Source organism: Leptidea sinapis, chromosome 3 (genome assembly GCF_905404315.1).
Source record: "Leptidea sinapis chromosome 3, ilLepSina1.1, whole genome shotgun sequence".
In the NCBI taxonomy this organism is placed as follows: domain Eukaryota; kingdom Metazoa; phylum Arthropoda; class Insecta; order Lepidoptera; family Pieridae; genus Leptidea; species Leptidea sinapis.
The window spans coordinates 13,397,248-13,421,348 of NC_066267.1; the positions used below are offsets into that span (position 1 = coordinate 13,397,248).

The 24,101-nt window shown below is 34.6% G+C and overlaps 1 protein-coding gene across 2 annotated transcripts; it reads left to right on the plus strand.

The window, feature by feature from the left end:
• The first annotated feature begins 1,015 nt into the window (after positions 1-1,015).
• LOC126979563 (vesicular integral-membrane protein VIP36) lies at positions 1,016-20,795 on the plus strand. Of its 2 annotated transcripts, XR_007732842.1 has the most exons (7): positions 1,016-1,225; positions 1,297-1,412; positions 6,948-7,145; positions 9,449-9,611; positions 11,977-12,143; positions 13,397-19,073; positions 20,225-20,795. XR_007732842.1 is itself a non-coding variant. In XM_050828931.1 (6 exons), exons 1-6 carry the CDS (start codon positions 1,108-1,110, stop codon positions 13,607-13,609), a joined length of 975 nt encoding a protein of 324 aa, XP_050684888.1. In that variant the 5' UTR covers positions 1,016-1,107; the 3' UTR covers positions 13,610-20,795. The 2 variants fall into 2 exon arrangements, 1 of the variants encoding a protein (XP_050684888.1); XM_050828931.1 differs by having other exon boundaries at positions 13,397-20,795.
• Positions 20,796-24,101: the final 3,306 nt, after the last annotated feature.

The window sequence follows — 24,101 nt, forward strand, 5'->3', positions numbered from 1 at the left end:
AACCACCCAATAGATATAATATCCACTAAAAAGTATAAAAATATATGATTTTTTATACAATCTATTTAATAAATTGAATTCTAGTAACATGGAACATGGAAGCACCAGCTTTCAAATAAAAAAAAGATTAACAAAATCGGATCACCCAGTCGATAGTTCTGAGGTAACAAAAATAAAAAATACATACCGACGAATTGAGAACCTCCTCATTTTTGAAGTCGGTTAAAAAGAACGACTCTATTGTTTTCATTTCTGACAAGCGGGTCTTGTCGGGCGACTTGTCAATAATTAAAACCATATTTAATGAAAAATATTCGTTTTATTAAATTACTTATGCTTTTTTCATATCAATCTTATATAAATAAAATAACATTTCCGATGATAAGTCACACTATCTTCTTTTTGAGTCGTTAATGTATTATTTAAGCACTATTTAATAGCACATTTAGGCTTGTTGATTGAGACGCAGCTGACACACGTGACACGACTAAGGAGAAAAGTATTGTCCTTAAGCACACTTTTGCTGTTCCGTTATCAGATTTCGAATGATATGTCCATATGTATAGAACGTCATTGGCTACCTGTCTTAGTTTTATCTTACTGTGCTAATATTTACATACCCATGATGCATTAAAATGGCCCTGTTATCATAACAACTGGAACCTAGTGACAATAACTACCTATTGACTATGAAATTTCATTGGTTTTCTGGATCTTTAAGTTTAAAAAAATTTGCACCAACCCTACCGACGATTGAGTCCTTTTGTGCTGCCAGATTGTTCTCCTAATTATTAATCCTTAAACGTTATTTATGTACGTATTGCAATGTTATTTTGTTATTATGTTTGTTGTATTACGGTAATAATAAGTTTTTATTAAATGCAAAATTATCCAGTATACATAAATTATTAGCATTGGCAACATGATACTGAACTGTGACATTGATAAAATATGATTTGGAGATTCCCTGTCAAGTGTTAACTGTCAATGTCATGTCATGTCATGAAGATATAAAAGTCATTGCTGGTTAGTGGTTACCTATTTGTGCCCGGTTGTAATTGAACCGCTTGTTAAATTTGTTCTTTGAAACTTGTAGTTTAATTCAAAATGTTTAAGGATATTTGCAAGTTACTGCTTTTATATTTGTTTATCACACCAGCTACAGCAGAATGGAATACACTGGAGTATTCAAGACGAGAACATTCTCTTACAAAACCTTACCAGGGTGAGTGACCCTTAGATACAATATAATGAGTGCCATTATCCCGATAAATAAATCCAATTATAATGTTACAGCAAGTGGAATGGCATTGCCTTATTGGGACTTTTTGGGAAGTACAATTGTAACGTCCAATTATGTCCGATTAACGCCAGACTTGCAGTCTAAATCTGGTGCGATTTGGAACACACACGTAAGTATTATTCTGAATAGTATAAGGTTGAATTTCGTACGACTTTTAAGAAGTTTTGTAGATATTAGCCAAACATCACCAATTTAATCTTTTATAATTATGTATTTACATTGTATGCTCTTATGTCGTCACAAAAACGTATACATATTTAAATCGGCTAACAGATATAGAACTTGGCAGAAGATTTAAGGCACATTGGCTTTAGGGAAGCTGGACTCGTAAATACAGGATGAACACATGAATTATTACTTTCATGTCTAGTCTGGTGTCCTCAGTACCAGCTCCATACCCTTAGTATAAGCATACGTAAAGCAGAGCTGCTCTAATTATCAGGGATCCACTGCTCTGACAATAGCTAGATCTCCTGGTGTTTTGTGTAGACAAGTCGCTTCATTCTGTCTACTAAAACATTTATCTGGGATATCTACCTATACTTTCTATATATCTGAAAGTGGTCCTAAGATCTGTTTTACCTGGTTCCTGCCTCTGAATTCCATCTTCCCATAACACACTACAAATTTAGATATCTTTCCCACAATCTGGATGTCTGGTGTTTCACTACTGTGCAGTTTTCAAAAAACTTTCTTCCACATACCTCCTAATCATGGAATGAGGTTCCTTGCACAGTGTTTCCAGGATTATATAACTTTGGTACCCTTAAAAAACCCATACACTTTACTTTTTTTTAAGCCCGGCAATACTCCTGTGGTTCCGCTAGTATTGCAGGAGAATGTGGCAGCAGTAATCACTTAACTTCAGGTGTCATGTATGCTTTTTTGCCCCTCTTCCATAAAAAAAGTTGGTATATAGCACCTTACTAACTACACTTACATACACATGCTAATTTTCATAGTGATTCATTGAATGCTGTTGAAGTAAAACAATAACATTTTATACAATATAATAAGATATTACTAATTAATTAATAATGCATGCCAATTGATAACAGTAGTTAAACTCCTTCGAAACGGCTTGACCGATTCTCATGAAATTTTAAGTGCATACTGGGTAGGTCTGAGAATCGGACAACATCTATTTTTCATCCCCACTAAATGTTAAGGGTGGTCCACATCAAATTTTTTTTTTGACATTTCTTTTTCAAATTTGTTTGATTATGAGTCAGCATTAAAAAATACATACAACTTCAAATTTTCCCCCATCTACGATCAACAGTTACTTTTGTATCGCGATTTTAATATCGGCAATACAAGGTTTGCTGGGTCAGCTAGTAACCATATATAATTTTATTTGAGAATTGATATCCATCATTCAGCATCTAGCGAACACTGCTTATAAAATATAATTTATAATACTTGGTTTTTATTCATTTATTTTTATAAAAGGTGTCAAAGAAGCAAGTGGATTGCCTGATGGAAAGCAAAACCCAACCACCCGTGAACATTTGCATTAATATAATTACAGATGGTTAAAAACTAGTATCACTATGTGAAAGTGTACCATAGTACTAAAAGAAAAATGCACCATTTACAATTTGCGATCTAATAAATATGTTATGTTTTTAAAGTGATTACCCTCACTTCTAGGATTAATACACAAATAAAATTTGAAAAACAAAATTTTATGAAATTCAAACCCATGGTTACGGAACGGTTAGCTCAGTTAAATTTTATTTGTGAATTTGCAATCTCCTTCACTCATCATTAGTGATGTGTCAGTAGATGTATTCGAAGATTTTAATGGAACTGTCCCTCCAATCAGGACACCTATTGTTTACTATAGGAAGCCGGGTAAATGATTATAAAAAGTGGTATATTTTTTATGGCTCTGAATCTTTATAGTCAGATGACTGCACATGCACATGCACCCACAGTAATATACCTTATAGAAATTACTAAAATATACAACAAATGCTGCGTCTTCGTTTGTGGGCTGGGAAATTTTCCTTACCACAAATGCTGCAGAACAATCGTCTATTTGCCAAACCAAATATTTTGGTGCCATTAAAGTTATGCCCAAAAAACTGTGGTGTCTACAAGTTCTCAATACTCCCCATTCACAAATTCGTTTGAATTCACCTTACTGCCATTTGGAGTTTTTAATACATTTAGTTTTAAGAACTATTCAAAAGCAAATTATTACCAGTGAACAATTTGGGATAAAGCATTTTACATCATCAAAGAGCGATTCACATCATTAATCTCAAATAAAATGGATGTGTCATCTGTGAATAATACAATTTCATGATTATCTCTAACAACATATGGTAAATCATTTATGTAGGTCAAAAATAGAAACGAACCCAAAACCCTGTGGGGCACCCATTTTTATGATTGATCCAATGGCGCGCTTTCAATTGATATCAAAAGTCTGAATTATATTATCTAAATGAGAACTAATAAGTGTCAGTGCATTGGTCCTTATGGCATATTTTTATAATTTCCTGATTAGAATTTCATATTGGATGCAATCAAACGCCTTAGATAGATCACAAAAACACCCAGAGCATCCATTGAATTCTCCCTTTCATAAAAAACCGTCACACTAAAATCAGCTTTTTTTGACCATCTCCCCTCCTATTGTCACGCTGTGTCACACTTTCTGTGACCCCCCCCTAGAAATGCTTCGTCACAAAAACTAACCCTTGCTGAGTATGGATTTCAAAAAATTCTGAAAATTAAAAATATTTATTTAGTTATTATAATAAAAATTAAATAAATTTATAAATATCTTTCACAATGAACATATAAATAATAAATACTATTTCTATTATTCAGAAGTCCAAGGATTTACAGTGTAATTCGCTATTTAGCAGTGTAAATTTTACACTGCTAAATGGCGAATGAAGGAATAAAATAATAATAAATACATGAGAAACAGTATTTTCATTTGTTACTGAATCGAGAGCGCAGGGTATGTGGAAACGTTACTCTCTCAATTATTGGAAAAACAAAGAAACCAGTTGTGACGGATGGCAACGCCGCTAGAGTCGCGCCACAGAGCCAGCGCTCACGTCACAAAATAATAAACGGCGAACGTCACGTTGCCGTATACCCACCCGTCCCCTCTTGTCACATCTTGTCACACTCAGCCATACAGCCCCCCCCTTTTGTATGCTAGCGTATTTTATGAACCAGGCATAGATAATATGATGAATATGCACAACACCTGCATCAGTTGTTGAGTGACCTTTAGTAAATCCAAACTGTTAACATGTCAGCAAAGAACAAATTATTGGCAGAGCTTTCTCCATTACATTTTCAAAACTGTCATATTATTGTGCTGAAGGTGGTCTGTATATGCACATAACAATTAATTGCTCCAATTCAACACAGGCTATTTCAATATCCGTTCCATTGAGAGTCGGACCAATGTCTTTCCGCTCCTTATGAATCGGTTAATTACTGATGAGTATTAATGAGCCGCTATGCATGGCTTGTTCTCTGCTGAATGAATTACCAATCTGGTGAATATTTAAGTTAGGCATTAACTGATGAGATTATAGCCAATGTTCTGTAATGCACAGTATATCTATGTCATCACAGTTCATGAATAACTCTTATTTCCAAATCCTTAAGGTCGGCATACAAGAGAGTATGGGCAATGGTGATCACTTTCTCTTCTCTTCCTTTGTCTTCCTCTTCCGTAAAGAAGAATGTTGAAAACAGTATTGTAACTTTCACAAATTGCTGTAAACATAATATGAAGATATTTTCTCCTGTTTTGCTGTTAACTTAAATTGGATTGAAGGTTTTCAGTAATTAGTTTTTTTTTAATGCAAGAATAAAACAAAATTAATTACATAATATCCTTTACGTTCTAATCAACTTTATTTCTCGACTTAAAATATAATGTTACCTTGAAGGCTGTTGATATAGCTATAGAAAATAGATTGAATGTATGACGAATGGATTCAATTACTTAATAAGATTTCAGGGTTAGTTTAAATTGGTTTAGTTGCATAAATTAATCATAATGTCTTGTTTTCTATTATTTAATTTTAAAATGTTCTGATTGGAAGTTAAAGTTTAGCTACCTCCCAATTAGAGTTACCATTTAGTAATTTGAAAACTCCTGACACAAAGTCCTGACATTTCGATAAAAAAAAAATCGATAAAAGTCCTGACTTTTAGTTGATCTCGTTTAGATTTTGTTTTTCGTAAATTTTGAAGATATTTATGATATTAGTTATTAGCTAATATGTAGTTTTATTACTATATTCCATCTAATTATAAATAAAATCGGAACAGGTTAGAGAGCTGGCAAACCTTGTTTTTATGAATATAAGGGTGAGAAGAGCAGGACGTTCAGCTGATGTTAATAGATACGCCTTATCCATTACAATGCAGTGCCGCACAGGATTCTTGAAAAACCCAAAAATTCTGAGCGGCACTACAATTGCGCTCGTCACCTTGAGACATAAGATGTTAAGTCCTGGACTAAAGTCTGTCTGTGTTACTTATATACACGCGAAGTAAAGTTATTCCAAGTTTAAAAGTTTTTGTCCTTATCTTACCTTTGTGACTACAGAATTAGATGACAGGGAGAAGTAATTTTAAACTTGGAGTAACACTGCGTTTATTTAGTAAAAGTTGGGAGTTGTCCGGATTAATCTGGACGGATGGTAACCCTAATTCAAATATTTTCATTCAAAATAAGATTTGACATCACTTATTGAAAGCCATAAACACCACCAATTCCAAATAGAATGCCTCAGACCATTACAACGCAGTGCCCCACAGGATTCTCGAAAAACCCCAAAAATTCTGAGCGGCACTATAACTGCGCTGGTCACCTTGAGACATAAGATGTCAAGTCTCATTTGCCCAGTAATTTCACTTGCTACGGCGCCCTTCGGACAAAACACAGTAATGCTTACACATTACTGCTTCACGACAGTAATAGGCGCCGTTGTGGTAGGTACCCATAATCTAGCCGGCATCCTGTGCAAAGGAGCCTCCCATTGGAATAAAGTGGATAAAGGCCTCCCCCAAAGATCTCCACGACGATCGGTCCTGACTCCTGCACTGCCTTCATTCAACGTATTCCGGCGATCTTGACCAGAACATCGGTCCATCTTGTTGGTCCTTACAACTGCGTCTTCTGGTACGTAGTCGCCATTCGAGGACTTTACTGCCCCAACGGCCTTTTGTCCGTCGAGGTATGTGCCCTGCCCACTACCACTTCAGTTCAACAATTTTATGTAATTACCATCTCTTTCCTATCTATCTCCACCTTCGTACGACACAGTTAGGATATCATCCCCACCATCTGGATGTGTGGCGGTCCTCCACAGTGCGGTTTTCAAGGAGCTTTCTTCCTCGTACTACGAAGCTGTGGAATGAGCTTCCTTGTGCGGTATTTCCGGGACGATACGACATGGGTACCTTCAAAAAAGCGCGTATATCTTCCTTAAAGGCCGGCAACGCTCTTGTGATTCCTCTGGTGTTGCAAGAGAATGTGGGCGGCGGTGATCACTTAACACCAGGTGACCCGTGCGCTCGTTTGCCCTCCCATTCCATAAAAAAAATCTACATATAATTAAAAGTTAAATCAACTGTTTTCTTTAATTTTCAGCCATGCCACACTCGAAACTGGGATTTGCAAGTTCAATTCAAAGTACATGGAAAGGGGAAAGACTTGTTTGGAGATGGCTTTGTGATATGGTATGTCAAAGAGCGAATGCAGTCGGGCCCAGTCTTTGGCAGTAAAGACTACTTCAAAGGTCTTGCGATTGTTATGGACACATACAGCAACCACAACGGAGCACATAATGTAAGTACCAGAGCTACAGGAATCGTTGGGGATTCAGTGAAAATAAAGGGCGACCTTCAAAGTCATTCTTCTTTGGCGTGAAAAATAAAAATCCTTAAAAGAAATTATTTCTCGTGCTACGTTAAAATCAAAGTCAAAAACGTTACTTCCTGCAACCACATATTCCGATAGTAGCTAACAAAGTATAGAAATTAAATTTGTAACCAAATTTTATGGACGATGCGGGACTCGCGCTTCTCGGGTTTCGTCCGACTGCTTTTACCTACTGAGATCGTAAATCTTGGTATGTCTTGTTCATCTCTCAGGATGTGGCTCCATCTACAGGATCTACTTTACAGTTGATAACCTGCTCAACACCAATAATTGCATATTAGGAAATTGACTTGAGATGTCGTTCGTTTAAAAACTAATCAACTGTTTAGCTAACAAAGTCCTATATCTTATATTTTTTTATTTATTCGGATATGGATAAATACTCAATGACGTAACAATTAACGTAAATTTTAATTAAAGTTTTAATGAAGGAAATGGAAACTGAGCCAAGCGTATCAGATAGAGATAAGGTAATGCGGAGTTTTTATTGCGATTTTAGAAGTACTACATTTATCTAGATACATAAATTTAATATATTTAATATATGTAGGCGTTGTCACAAGTTTCTGTAAGGTGGTGGACGCACAGCCATTTACTACACATATTGAATAGAAAATAGTTACTGATTTGATGATACATTACAATAAGTAAAAAAACAAGTCGTAACTGATTTCGTACACGTGACACGCCTAAATACGAGTACCGACTTGCAATGGAATGAATCGGTACGGCTGCAGGCAGTGCAGGACGTAGCTCTCCTTCATTACCGCATCCCATTCACCACATTATTTTAATCTGGATAACGTAATTTAAAAAAAAAGAAACAATTTTTTTTGTAAAATTATCTAAATGTAGTTTTGAACGTCGACTTGTTTAAATTTTTCCCTCCAATTTTTCTCCTGATTTTATAAAAATCACCCTGATAAATTATTTATTTATGCATTATTAATCCATACCATGTTAGGTTCTATTACATGGTTTCTCTAGTGTACATATTAGTTGTGTTAAAATGTTAAAAAGGTTAGTTTGTTAATGTTCAGTTGTTTGTATGGCCCCTCTTAGGGTAAAAGCCTGTACCATGTTTTTCCATTTTTCTTTATCTTGAGCAATGTTGAACCAGTTTTTTTTGCTATCTCATTTTACAAGGTTTTTTCTCTTACCATCTTTCCTATTCCTCTAAAAAGGCATAAAAGGCATTTATTTTCTCAAAATTGATTTCTTTACAATTCTTTTTGATGTCATTTCTAATATACTAGATACTACTACCGCTTCGGAAACAAATGGCGCTCTGAGAGAGAAGAAGCGGCGCAAGAAACTCTCCCACACTCTTTATTTCAGGATACTTTTTCCATTGCAGGCTGGCAGGAGAAGATATTGTTAATTATTTTCTTAGTGAATAACCATGATTGAGATGGGTATGTTTGTTTATAGGGACATTGTGTTGTGCATATTTTGAGTTAATGGGATAATAGGTGTTGGTTTTTGACATATTGTCTACTTTTCCTTTTGCGATCATTGTAGTGATAACCCCTATAGCCCAGTGGTTAGTGACCCTCCCTACTGAGCTAGAGGTCCCGGATTCGAATCCCCGCAGGTGCAATCATTTATATGATGAATATGAATGTTTGTTTGCGAGTCATGGATGTTTATATGTATTTATGTATGTTTAAGTAAGTATACTGTATTAAATATATCGTTGTCTTGTACTTATAGTACAGGCTATGCCTAGTTTTGGGGCAAAATAATTTATGTAAGAGTGTGTCAATATTTTTATTAAGCTTTTGCATAGCTTCTATCGCGGGCCTTGAGCGTGGAGACCAAATCCAGAAATTCCGTAACGAAAATAACCTAACACTTACTAGATCTATATAGATAGTTCGGCACGATCATTACAGTTGCCGTGGAACATCGGTTATCACGTATGCTTTTTGTGCAGGTTCGAGCCTGGGGTACATCTTGATTTTTTTTAATTTTTATTATTATGACAAGCATTTTTATTAGTTTCACCTGTCCCGTTGTCTGTCTGTAATCAAATCTTGCAAGTTAAATTTTACTCACTTCCCTTTACTTTTTTTAAATTAATTATATCAAAAAAAAATTGCATAAATAAATAATTGCATAAGTTGTTAAAAAATGCTATGCCATAGCTTTACCGCGGCAGTCCCCGAGTGCCACACGTCTTTTTTATTAATATTATTGTTTGGTTTCAGCATCAACACCCTTATATATCAGCGATGATCAACAACGGGTCGCTGCACTACGACCACGATAGAGACGGAACCCACACCCAGCTGGCTGGCTGCGAGGCTAAGTTCAGAAACTATAACCACGACACATACATATCTATTGTGTACAAAGATGACACACTTATTGGTAAGATCTAACTGTCTTGTATATTGATACATTAAAAAGCCTACAGTCACATGACTATATACAGCGTGACGCTATACATTTAACCAGTGGGAAGCTCGTTTGCACAGAATGCCTGCTATATTATGGGTACCACAACGGCGCCTAAATCTGTAAGCATTACTGTGTTTCGGTCTGAAAGCGCCGTAGCTAGTGAAATTACTGGGCAAATGAGAACACAACATATTATGTCTCAAGGAGACGAGCGCAGTTGTAGTGCAGCTCAGAATTATTGGGTCTTACAAGAATCCTGATCGGCACTGCATTGTAATGGGCAGGGCGTATCAATTATCATCAGCTGAACGTCCTGCTCGTCTCATCCCTTATTTTCATATTAAAAAATATTTGCGACATTAAATTAACACACGAGTAAGATTTGTTAGATTTTTTAATGTCATTATTTTAATGACTTATTTTGCTTTAAATGCAACACTTACTTCTAATGCATAAAAACGATTAAATCTGGTTATTTATCAATATTATAAAAACAATAATCTCTCCAAATTTAAAAATGCGAGTTGAAAACCGATTTTTTTCAATTTTTTTTGGATTTTTTTTCACTAAAAGGCCATAAAAAAAACTCTATGAAACTTGACTTGTAGACAATTTAAAAACATAACCCTTTTCTTAGCTACAATGCATAAGAAGTAGGAAATTATTTCAAAGAAACTGAAAATAAATGATCACAATGGAAGCAGGCAGATATTCGTATTGGAACTAAACTTTAGGTCGTTCTATAAAGTTTCCATAAAATTAATTAAAAACATCACCCAATTTAAACTTAACAAAAAAATACAGATGTTTTGAGTTTTCTTTAGTGTTAATTCCGCCAATATGTCATGCCATCCTCAGGAAAAATAACATGTTTGCATTGTGCATGCAAACATGTTATTTTTGTTGCATGGTTGAATGAAATTTAGTCCCATCACCTTTGTTGCGTATCTCTTCCGGTGGTAATACTTCACAACAGCCGACCAATCACAGCGCGTCATTTCATGGGACGAGGGTATAAATTCTTAAATCATTTGTATAATTTTAATCAATACATTTTCCTAAACAAAAAAATACAAACTTATAACAACATTTAGAACTAGTAACAGCTTAGTAGTAATAACAATTTATAATTTAGTCTAATTAAAGTTCGTGTTTCAATAATTATTATTATATATATTTATTTATATTTTAAATTATTCCGCATCGCATTTGCTGCATTTATAATTCTTGTTTTGATTCCTTCCGCGGATGACATAGGCGAGATGTTCATAAGCACATTGAGGAATTTGCTAGATACTGTGACAATCATATTGTTAACACGAGGAACAAACATAAACTTGTTACGCCTACTACTCGGTTAAGTCGAGTTAGTAAGTCTTTTATTGGGCGATGTATATGCTTCTACAATATGATCACAGAAAAAATACAAAACAATTGTGTGTTACGAAATTTAAAAGAATTGTTATTAAACGTTTGAGTGGGAAAGGTTACTGATATCACAGACTGGGAATGAAGCGAACACCCTCAGGCTCTTTAATTGTAAATGCTTATTGTACGATATTACATTGTAATCCATATTTTTATATAAAAAGTCAAAAAAGCCAAAGTCAAAGTTTTTATTTGCATAAACATGTTAGATTGATGTTACATAAATATTATTGAGTACATGTTTGCCACATTTATGACGTGCAAATTTTATAGAATACATTTCTAACAATACAAAAAAATCATTAATTACGATAATATAAATTTAACAAAAGATTAGTAGCAGTATTATATAGTATATATTCAAGTTTTTAGTTAAAAATATTCGTCTAATGAATATAAGCAGTTTTTACTAAGGTACATTTTCAATTTTGATGAGAAATTCCTATTTGACGATACCTCTATTATTATTTTTGGGATCTGATTATAGATTTTTATGCACATACAACAACAGTTTCTCTGAAATAATGTAGTTCTACAGCAAGGTACTTGTAGTTTGATGGGGTCCCTGGATGGGAAAAGAGAAGTGATTTCATGTTTACTGAATTCGCTAAATTGTTTTCGAACAAACATGCAGCACTCAAATATGTATAATTCAATAATTGTAAATAAGTTATATTTTTTAAATACGGGTCTGCAGCTTTCAAGGGGCCCTTTTCCCGCTGCAGCCCTCAAACATTTTATTTGCCCTATTAAGACTATTTATTACTGTTGAGTTACCCCATATTATGATCCCATACCTAATTATAGACTCCCGCTGAGTTTCTTGCGCCCGTTCTCCTTAGGTCTGAGGCAGTCGTTTTTGACGTTCATTAAGTGATTTTGATATATTCCCTACTTACCTTTCCAGTATCAACGGACTTGGAAGGCAAGAACGCGTGGAAGGAGTGCTTCAGAGTGGAGAACGTGCTGCTGCCGACTGGCTACTTCTTCGGAGCATCAGCAACCACCGGAGACCTCAGCGACAACCACGATATCGTCGCCATCAAGATGTATGAGCTCGACCTTCTGGAGACGGTGAGGGCCACTCGAGTAATTGTATTTTGTTATCAGGGCAGGCGTTTTCCACTAATCACGTTGTGTTTGGCAACTTTTTAAATCTCCGCTTTCCCCCCGGCTTGAAGACCCGAAGAGCCCAGTGGTTAGTGACCCTGCCTACGGGTCGATTTTTGGTTAATATTTTTTTATTTTAAGATTTTTAGTAAATCTGAACTTTGTGTAGTGTACTAATAATATGTCTAAATTTGTGTAGATCTACTAAATTTGACAAAGTAGCAATGAACGTAAGCGCATTGCAATTTGATAATAGACAGAAATTCTGCCACAGATCGCATCCTTCCTGTAAGTCGTTATGGAGTTCCATTGATCATCATATTTGACTACAACAATTACTTGACCATAACGAGCTTACGGTAGGTGACTCAAATATCCGGTTAGCATAAAACATATTCGGCCTAGTATCGTTAATATGCTCTTAAGAATTGAAGAGTTCCGTTACTTTTGAGAACCTCCTCCTTTTTTTAAGTTAAAAAAGTTTCAATAGTAATTTATGTAATAGTTATCAACAGTCTTTTAACAATTTTTTAAATTTCGTAACACACATTTGTTTTGTATATTTTCTGCAACTCTACAACAACTACAGACTTACCAACTCGACTTAACCGAGTAGTAGGCATAATTTTGTAAAGTCCTGGTAAAAAATTGTGTCTAAATATAAATTCAACAACGAGGCAACATTCTGCTGGCAACCCTGGAAGACTCTTTCGAAAGTAGAAAATATGTAGCTATCTACCAAATACGATGACTACTAATAATATAATAAGAGCACAGTTTATGAGTTTAGATATTATCTTTTTATTTGGTCAGTTCTTCACTGAACACTTTGTCATTGCGTGGCGTTGTATTCAAAGCGCGGTCAACACACAATTGAAAAACAACTCTGCCTTTTAGACGCGTAGGCAGAGTTTTGCTTCAGACAATTTTTCAGCCGGATTGTGAGTCTATGTGTTTATTTTATGTCAATTCCTTAACCTTAAACTTAAATATGATCAATCATAGATCAGTAATAATGAATAATAGGAGGATATTTTACATCATAATCTCGTGTCAGATTAAGGGAGGGGGGAGGGGATTGACGAAAATCTTACGATATCTCACAAATTATCTAAAGAAAACTCACAAAATGAATGGACGACCACTTATCAAATCTAAGGCACTTTCGACGAAGCTGTAGAGTAGTAGTTTTGAAAACGATTCTCGTATTTTTTCAGCAAAAAAAGGACGAAGACAGATCGCAAATCGTTCCATCTGCTCAGACATTCGACGCGCCCCGAACGCGGATTGAAGACACAAAACCAGCCATGTCCGCAGTTATGACATTCTTGTGGATGATGTTCATAGCACTCGTTCTCATAGTCCTGGTTGTACTTGGCATTATGTGGTACCAGAAACGGCAGGAGAACTCCAGGAAACGGCTCTATTAACACCCGTGGGAATGGGGTGACCAATTATTGGTAAAGAAGGTGTTTCGTGGGCCAATTTACTGTACAGTATACTTATATCAAAAACTCGATGCCCGCTACACCATGAGGTATCGGTGCGCGAAATCTATAAATGAAAGACTCCATTTCACAGGATCTTTAGGAGCACGTATTCGATTCGCGACGAAAACTTCGTGTTTTTGAGTTCTTTTCCAGAGTTATATCGGAATAATGCGTAATGTAAATGTTGTATATTCCAACTTTGCTAAACAGATCCGTAGTAAAGTTGAAATTATGAATAATATACTAATTAAATTAAAATTGTGAATAATAATCTTATAGTACATTTTATAATGAATGAAATGGCTCCATACAGTAAAATTCAATAGGTTTTTTTTTTATGAAAATAAGGGGCGAGACGAGCATGACCTTCAGCTGATGGTAATTGATACGCTCTGCCCGTTACAATGTAGTGCCGCTCAGGATTCTAGAAAAACCCCAAAAATTCTAAGCGGCACTACAATTGCGCCCGTCATCTTGAGACATAAGATGTTAAGCCTCGTTTGACTAGTAATTTCACTAGCTACGGCGCTAGAATAATGTTTGCATATTACTGCTTCACGGCAGAAATAGGCAAAGGAGCCCCCCACTGGTAAAGGTAGCAAAAAGCATCTAAGTAACAGATTATTTAATATTGCCATTGTAATTTTGTGTAATATTAAACTTTGATGAGTTGTCAATGTGGTTGTTTATTGTTGGATGTATTTTATTGAGTACAAAATATTATAAAATTATGTATGTCCTATTTAGTATACCTCGGTGTTCAATACTACTCTCACTAAATGTTTTAAGAATCATCACCCTTATACTATAGTTTCTCGATTTAGACTTTTTATGTGTTCTCTTATTGCTGTAAAGGCCAATCGCAGATGACACACTGTTGTTGCTATCGACTGCATACTGCGGCACACAAATTGTCTTTGGCAGATATTTCACAGACTCAACGCACACGACGTACAGTTTCGGTCATTTTTGTCGGCAGAACTGTAGGGTTGTACACGCAATGGAAGTACAGAGATTGCGGTGTATTATTTCGTACTTGAGATATAAAAAAGAAGAAGAAATAGAAAATTTTGGGTTCAGCCTATTCTTTTAGAACGATTATTAAAGGGACTGTTTCATGTTAAACATTCAGTTCTAAAACTATATCCAAATAAATTTGCACACTTCATCCCACAATTTTCTTTTTAAATATCCGTCATGATACTGTGCCAAATATGTATTATACAGTGCTAGTCTGTTTTCTATTTCTTGAATCAACATTGACACGTCGATACACAGAGTACCTACCTTTGTTTTGTATATATTAGCAATAGAGACCTAACTCAACTATTAAAATGGGAAAGACAAAAGTACCGCCATCTGTTATCGTGTCTTGAAACCTTTTAAAGGCAATAGCTACACATACCTATACCTACTAGGTATTTGTAATTGTTACCTATATAACTATTGTTAGTATAATAATAAAACAAAAACATAATTTTTAAGTCATTTATTTTTCCTTTTATAACATTAATTGTAAAATATTTTTCGCATTTACTTGAAATGTATCCTCATAATTATTAGACTCCTTGTTATTTCACAACCAATAACAAATCACATTGATACAAAGAATAACAAAAGAATCACTGTGTAATGATTATATTATGTATGAGTGAACAAACTAACTTAACAGATATAGGTGTAAAGCACATACAATAAAACATACAGTCGAATCACAAAACATAACATACAACACAAGAACAGGCACTGGCGGCCATTTGTCTATAATAATCATTGCGCCGTGCAAGTGACATTTTAATATTTTGGATTTTCTATGACAGCAGCGACATCTCTGTGCAGGTTTTGTACATACAATACATATTATAATCCTCTGAAATTAAAATGCTAATATTTGTCCTTACTTCTGCAATATTTTAGTACATTTTCATTTTTTATAGTTAACAACTAAGATTGCATACCCTGCGTCGATGTCTAGCGCCATGATACACGTCAATCTCTAGCAAGTGCAGACTACAGATTAAAGTGAGCGTCGTCTGCGTTAGCGCGGGTAGTCGCGAACGTTATATTTTTTGCCGCCCTTTTTGTACTGCGCGTTCTGTCAGATCTACGAGGATATTTTGTGTGTAAGACTTTTTGTGCTTCGTTTGCGGTACTGCATATCTTAATATATATAAATTACGTGACACGTTGTTTGTCCGTGATGGACGCCTAAACTAATGAACGGATTTAAATGGGAATTAGTTCATGGAGTGCAGTTTCGTCCAACTTGAGAGATAGGATTGTTTTTATTTCGATTTGCGACCCATATTTATTTTTTTCCAATATTTGTTTTGTATGGACATATTTTCTGCGAGAGAATTTATTGACGCACGGTTTGACAGTTCTGCTGTGAAACAATTTCTTTATAACAACAAGCACATGTTACGAAATAATTCTTGATTTTATGAAAAATTATTGGCAAATTCCTATAAAACGGTATTTTGTATGATCTACAAAACAACGTCTGTCGGGTCAGCTAGTAATTCTATATGTTTTATTATCACAGGCTGAAAAGTGCGTCACGAATAGTCTGTCGGCTGCGATAATAGGCCTTAAACATGAGAATTTATGTTGTTTTGAAAGCTCTCAGATCATATTACGTTATGAGTAGGTAATGCTTATCATTAGATGGATAATCTGCTAGAAAATTTGGGTAACTCTTAGATAATTTATACGTCTATATATAGAGCCTCTTGCTGCTAGACAACCGAAGAAAACAGGCCAGGCTTATTACTTTAGTGTGCGTAACAAGCTACGTTTTACACTAGCGATTTTTATTTCACTTTCTGTTAGTATGTGTGCATTGCTCAAAATACAGGTGAACTGTCAACATCAATTGGATGTATTTCCAGAAAAACGTTCCAAACCACAATCATGTCGAAATTGAATTAAGAACACAAAACTGATCACGTGATTCATATTAACGGACTGAAAAAAAATGGCAGCCCTACTGTCACTCTTTAAATAACATCATGACTTAGTAGCCCAACCCACATGTATGGAATACACTAATATTTATTAAACTTTAAACACGAATTCCTTAAAATGTGATATTTGTGGCTTGGAACCATTTTCAGGAACTACGTCCAATTTTTTTTCGACGTTTTCAAAGCTGTCACAGTATCTAGACGTATAGTTAATGATCTAAGGTAAAACTATATCTAGGGATCTGCATATAACAAACAAAAGAGAAAAAGTGTTAGTGGTGAGGCGAGATTATGTCTTTATTTAAATTGCAATAATTGCAAAACATACAATTTAAGTAAATAATTAGTTTTTCTGTCTAACTATATGCTGTACAATATTAAGTTGGCCCAAAAAGAATCTGTTGTTGTGGTGAACGGTCTTTAGTTTCTAAACGAGTCATTAAGTATAGGACCAAGCAATTATAAAGTATTTTTTATATTTCGTAATGACGTATTATCTGTAGACTATTTACACGTACGTTCTAGCACTTTGAACCGCCCGTTCAGTCACTTAAATTCAAATTGAAATATTTTTATTCAAAATAGGATTTAAAATCACTTATTGAACGTCAAAAACTACCACCCATTCAAAAGAGACTGCCTCAGACCTGAGAAGAATGGGCGCTAGAAACTCAGCGGGCTTTTTTTTTAATATAAAATATGGATTACAATGTGATATCGTACAATAAACATTTATAATTAAAGAGCCTGAGGGTGTTCGCTTTAATCCCAGTCCGTGGTGTCATTAAGAAAATCGCTAATGCTATAGTAACCTTTCCCACACAAACGTTTTTTAACAATTCTTTTAAATTTCGTAACACATTTGTTTTGTACATTTTCTGGGATCATATTGTAGAAGCATATACATCGCCCAACAAAAGACTTACTAACTCGAACTAACCGAGTAGTAGGCACAACAAGTTTATGTTTGTTCCTCGTGTTAACATTATAAATGTCTTCGTTTCGAAAAACGGCATTACATTTCTAACAATATGCAAAAGTATGTATATGAAATTTGGTACTTTGAAAGTGAACTTTCGTGGGACCTTCTTATCCCCTAAGGGATGAAACTTTCGGAAACATTTTCTTCCACGTCTACAATTTTAGAAAAAAAAACTTTATTTCACCAATTAAATAGGCTCAAACGAGAACTAATTTTTTTTTTTTTTAATTTAATGATTATTTTCCAAAATTATTGTGCCGTGACGTCATTTGTATTTCAATTAAAATGGCCGATGTCGAATTTCAAAATTTTATTTTATTGAATAATACCTTATTAATCTTAAAATATATCTATCAAAACTGGGCCATTTTTGAGAACCCTTTTTAATTTTCATGAAATACTTTAATTATCCTTTGAATTTTTACTACTGTCTCATGCCCATTTCAACTATTCCTAACAACGCAGGATATTTTTGTGTTCCGTACTGTTAACTTGCAAAACGACAGAAATGCGTGCTTGTAGCGGGCCAGTCACCGTGGTTAACTAGTTTATGATCACGTTTAGTTACCTTAGTGTCGTGTTTTAGAACGTTCTTGGGTAACGAGTCTACCTTAATAATACGTCATTGAATTTTTCGACTGTAAAACGTTATATTAAATATAATTATAGACACTCTGTTGATCATTTTATGACGCCCAACCAATGACTTTCTATACCCATATAAGGACACATCATTCGCAGTCTGAAAGCGGAACGTAAAAGTGTGCTTAAAGACAATGTAACTATTAAAGACTATGTAACACTTTTCTCCTTAGTCGTGTGTCAACTGTCACTGTCCGAATCGGGTTCTAAATTCAACATATACCTGAACTGAATAATTAATTACAATGTTGATTATTGACTAATAGTTATTTATGCAACTGTAGTGTAATAAGGAGTATTAATACACGAATGTTGGTTTATCACATGAGGCGAATGTGATAATAGTATCACATGAGTGTTTTAATACCTAATTATCAACAGTTGCATATAAGACTTAATATGCACCCATAATATGAATCCTCTATAAAATATGCTGAAACAGTTAGCTTACTGCTAACAGTAAAAGAGCCAGTCCTAGTAACCATAATATCATCCAAAGGAGTGTTATTTTGAATACGGATAATATAATGTTGTACTGAATTTCATTTTAACACTCGTTTGGATGATGTTATGGCTATTTTCCTATTATCGTACGCAAAGTTCAATTTTGCGCATGCATTTGCGTTCGCAAAGTACCACTTTCCCACAGAGACCCTAACTTTATCAACACTCTCCATGGATCTAAAAGATTATCTTACTAAGTGACTGTTACCGTTTAATAAGTATGTAAGTTTGTATTTGTACAGGATGTTATCGAAATGATTAAAGCTTTTATAACCACTTTTACGATACTTGGGAATAACTAGTACAGTAGGTATATTCTAAAACACAATCAATTTTCACAATAGGATAGGCTCAGTTTTGGTACAGTTTTGATCTTGATAATAACATCCTGTATAGTATTATTACAGGGTATTTGACTATATTAAAAATGGACCCAGTTGTTCCATTTGCGTTCGCAAAGTACTACTTTCCCGCACGTTGACAAGAGCGTGCGGGAATGTATAAGAGTATACCTTACGCCTTCTCTCGCCTTGCCACTCGCGGGAACCACCTACTTTGCGCAGTCGTATCGTTGCATAGCGCTATCGTAATGTACTATAGGACATTGAGTGTTTCAATGTTGGCAATGAGCTGTTTAAGAATCTTTAATAGAGGATTTAAAACATGGGTGTAGATAAAAATATTTTATATACTTGGAGTAAATGCGGCAATGTATTTGATATAGCGGTCGAAGTTTATTACGGTGTAATTTGTAGTATGCACCATACTTCGGCTTTGTTTTAATACGAAGTGATTTTTCTATATGTATAGAATGTCATTGCACCGAATGCTCGAAGTCAATGTAAATTTAGTTCCACGTATTGGTCTCTGTTCTGGGCGTTGGTCTAATAGCCATCACCCATTATAGGCTCTCGTGAGTGACGTAAATCTTTGGTGATAATTATTTTCTCAATAATATTATTCTCCTTTTCATAGTGTTTGTATTATTTATTATAAAAAGTAGGGAATGTAGCTTGAGCCATCACATTACATTAAGATGTATATAAGTGTAAGAAAAGTATATTTCACTAGCTTTGGGGTATTTTGAAACAGTGTTATTGTAAATCGGAGCAATTGAAAACATGACATCTACAGGATCTATTTTACAGTTGATAACATGCTCAAACCGAATTAATCTCAGAAACGAGAAATAAATTTAATTAAAATAACAAATTGCTTAGAGAAACTTAGTTCCGTCATAACAAAATAATGCTAATACCTGGGAATGTGAAACTTGTCTGAGATTACCCCTGTTTACAATTGACCCTAACTTTATCAACACTCCATGGATCTAAAAGATTATTTTACTAATTGACTGTTACCGTTTAATAAGTATGTAAGTTTTTAGTTGTACAGGATGTTATCGAAATGATTAAAACTTTTATAACAAATTTTACGTTACTTGGGAAAAACTAGTACTAGGTATACTCTAAAACACAATTTTCACAATAGGATAGGCTCAGTTTTGGTACAGTTTTGATCTTGATAATAACATCCTGTATAATATTATTATAGGGTATTTGACTATGTTAAAATGGACCCAGTTGTTCCAAAATGTATCTAATAACTCAAAAAAAAAATTCAGTAAAAAAAATGTCACTAAGTTAGCAGACTATTATGAATAAGGGGGTATATGTATAGAACTTCATTGCTAAAAATAGCACTTTATTTGCTTTTCACTATCAAGTTTCTCTAGAATATAAATAGAGGTATAATTTACTTGTTACACCATTTGTAGGCTTTTTTTGCAAACATTTTTAAAGGCCATTTTATTTATTAGAATTAAAAGGTAATTTATAATCAAAACGCTTAAAATATTCACGCAATAAGTATGGCACATAACATGATTTGAAGAACATGAAAAAAAAACCTAGTAAAATACCCTATTTGTAATTATTATGATATTAATAATTTAATTTAATTTGAAACGGGCGATGTCATATCAATGATTTGTTTAAGTATTAATGTATGTTTAATAAAGTTTTTAATTTGTGGTGCTAGTTTTTGTGAGTTGGTAACAGATTTTTTTAACTACACACAGTGATACAACGAATATCAACATCTGTGTTCTGGAGAGTTCTTTTTGGAACGAGGTTCCTTACGGCAGGCTTGGAGGGGATAGGGATTTTGCTGCGCGACCGAACTGATAAAAATGTGATAGTAAAACCGTAAGAAAAAATCCGTGGAAAAAAGTGCGTGGAATAAAACCGTTAAACGAGACGTGCGCAGGCGCGACAGTCGCATACACACGCGAGTAGTGTATATATTATCAATATTATTATATTAATATATGATAACGATTATAGCTATATTAAAACGTTTTTTTTTTGCAATTTGTGTCGATTCTACATTAGCCGAAGGAACTTCGTTCCTACCTGGTCGCCACATCATTTTATTACAATAAGGGACGAGACGCGCAGGACGTTCAGCTGATGGTAATTGATACGCCCTGTCTATTATAATGCAGTGGCGCTCAGGATTCTTGAAAAACTCCAAAAATTCTGTGCGGCACTACAAATGCGCTCGTCACCTTGAGACATAAGATGTTATGTCTTATTTGCCCAGTAATTTCACTAGCTACGGCGCCCTTCTGACTTAAACACAATTATGCTTACACATTACTGCTTCACGGTTGAAATAGGCGCCGTTGTGGTACCCATAATCTAGCCGGCATCCTGTGTGAAGAAGCCTAGTAGTAGAACTGGTAGTTAGCTAGATATAGACTCACCAAGGTCCAATTCTTGCAACACCAGACAAAGTAGACCTTCGTCCCCGACCTTAAAGGCCTAAATTGAATTTGCATATCGAAAATTCATTCTAGTTATCACAGGTTTACTCTAAATTAATTGAGATTCTTAAAAAAAATTATTACCCATAGTGTATGATATAATGATTGTTGTACTTTTTTTTTTTCAAATTACAATGTTATGTTGTAACTAAAAAATCATAAATTGACGTCGGATTATTCAGTTTAAAGTCTCTCTGTTTTACCTTTTAAATATTTTTTTTTGTAAGTGGCAGACAGTAACTTAAAATGGCTTTATCATATAGGAGGAAAACAGAGTCCTAGTATACATAATATATCAGAGATCAAATGCAATTAATTATTCTAACAACTAAAAGGTATGTGGTATGACATGAGTGCCTCCAAATAATACCGTATCGCCCTGGAAGTGCGCAAGGAAGTCCATGCCATGGTTTGGTTGCATGTGCCAGAAAGTTGTGAATCGAACTATGGAGGAACGCCACACATCCAGATGTTGAACGTGGAATTCGGATGCAGGAATCAGGCAGTCAAGGAGCTGTTAGGAACTCTCCCCGTAATAAATGCGGGAGACGATATACAATGAAGCGACGTTTCTATCCAACGCCATTTTGCTGGTTTTAGTTTGAACTCTGCAAAAATTATTACTTCTTACGTAAGTAAGTGCATATAAAAATATTATGTTATGGGGTTGTCTGCAGGTACTATTTCGTTAAGCATTTTCATTTTTCAATTATTTTTTTATGGCTTTTAAAAGTTATTAATTCGCGATCTACGTGAAAACAGGCCTTACTACATAAATAATGATACTATTATTTACCGAAGTGGCTAAGCTATACTAAGTTGTATTTTAATGTAAAATTTTAATTTTGTATGTGGTGGATGCGTAAGTATTCCATCCATCCCTACTGTGTAGTTTTGGGACAACATACTATGTTAACCTTTTGATATAGAGCCATCTTTAATTTACTATAATAATTTGAATAACACAATAGCAAATAGAGTAAACTGTTCTAGTAGTTATTTAAAATGACGACAGATGGCGCCACGTTAACCTGGTGTTACCTTTTTCAACGTTAGAGAAAATGCGTGAAACAGTGCCGGTATTTACCTATTTTAAACTTCGGTACATAATAATTAAAGCGCTGATTTAGCATACTTATAGAAATGGAGTCAGGAAAACAAACAAGCGAGCCGTCAGTGGTCACCTTATGTCAAGTGATCACAGTCCACCACACCCTCTTACAACTATGGGTCCAGACCCATAGTTGTAAGAGGGTTGTAAAAAAATCGAAATTCCTCCAGAGGAATCATAAGATGATAAGACCCTTGACGTCCTCCTTTACATAGGTGTCCGCGTTTTAGGTGATACCTATGCCTTATTACATGGTCTGGTTGTCGAGGAAAGTTCCTTAAAAAAATCACTCTGAACGGACAAACAGCAACAGCTCTTCGGAACCCTTCCCGTCATAAATGCGGTAGAAGACAATGAAGCGATGTTAACAATGTTAAATATTATATTAAGTAGGCTAAGTTCTTATATGATTCAAAAGGTGGACGGGGAGTTTCTTGTCAGTTTTTCTCCCCATGTACCTTTAGGGACTGGTGTAGCTTCATGACGTATACCAAGTGTTGTTGCGTTGTGTTATGTTATTGTCACTCCATCTGGCAAATAATATGCTCATGGGTACGAGGCGAATTCGCTAGAAATGTGATAAGCATAATGTTAATACCAGGAACAGACATAAACTTGTTATGCTTACTACTCGGTTAAGTTGAGTTAGTAAGTCTTTTGTTAGGCGATATAATATTATATGCTTTTACAACACGATCCCAGAAAATGTACAAACAAACGTGTTACCTACGAAATTCAAAAGAATTGTTAAAAAATGTTTATGTGGTAAAGGTTATTATTCCGTAGATCATACATGGCTTAATGACAACACCAGATTGCGAATGGAGCGACCGACCTCAGGATATTTAAAAATAGATTTTATTACGATTAAATTTTAATGAAAAAAAAAGAAGTAGGCCGCTGGGTTTCTTGCGCCCAATCTCTCAGGTCTGAGCCATAAATTTTCGAATGGGTGGTAGAAAAGGCATAAAAGGCATTTATTTTCTCAAAATTGATTCCTTTAGAATTCTTTCTGATGTCATTTCTAATAACTACTAGATACTAATATATACTACTACCGCTTCGGAAACAAATGGCACTCTGAGAGAGAAGAAGCGGCGCAAGAAACTCTCCCAGCATTCTTTTTTTGTGCTTTTTTAATTATAATATACAATATTGTATTGTCATTGCTATTGCTATAAAATAATCATAATCTAGTCCCTATAGTTTTTGATGTTCAATAAGGGATTTAAAAATCCTATTTTAAATAAAAATATTTGAATGTATAATACATATATATGAATACGAAATAAAAAAAACAATTCTTAAATATAAAGTAAATAATCTAAATTTTGAAATTTTCAATCAAACAAATTATATATTTAGCAACACATTCCGCAGTCTATGTTAAAGTTGGCGTT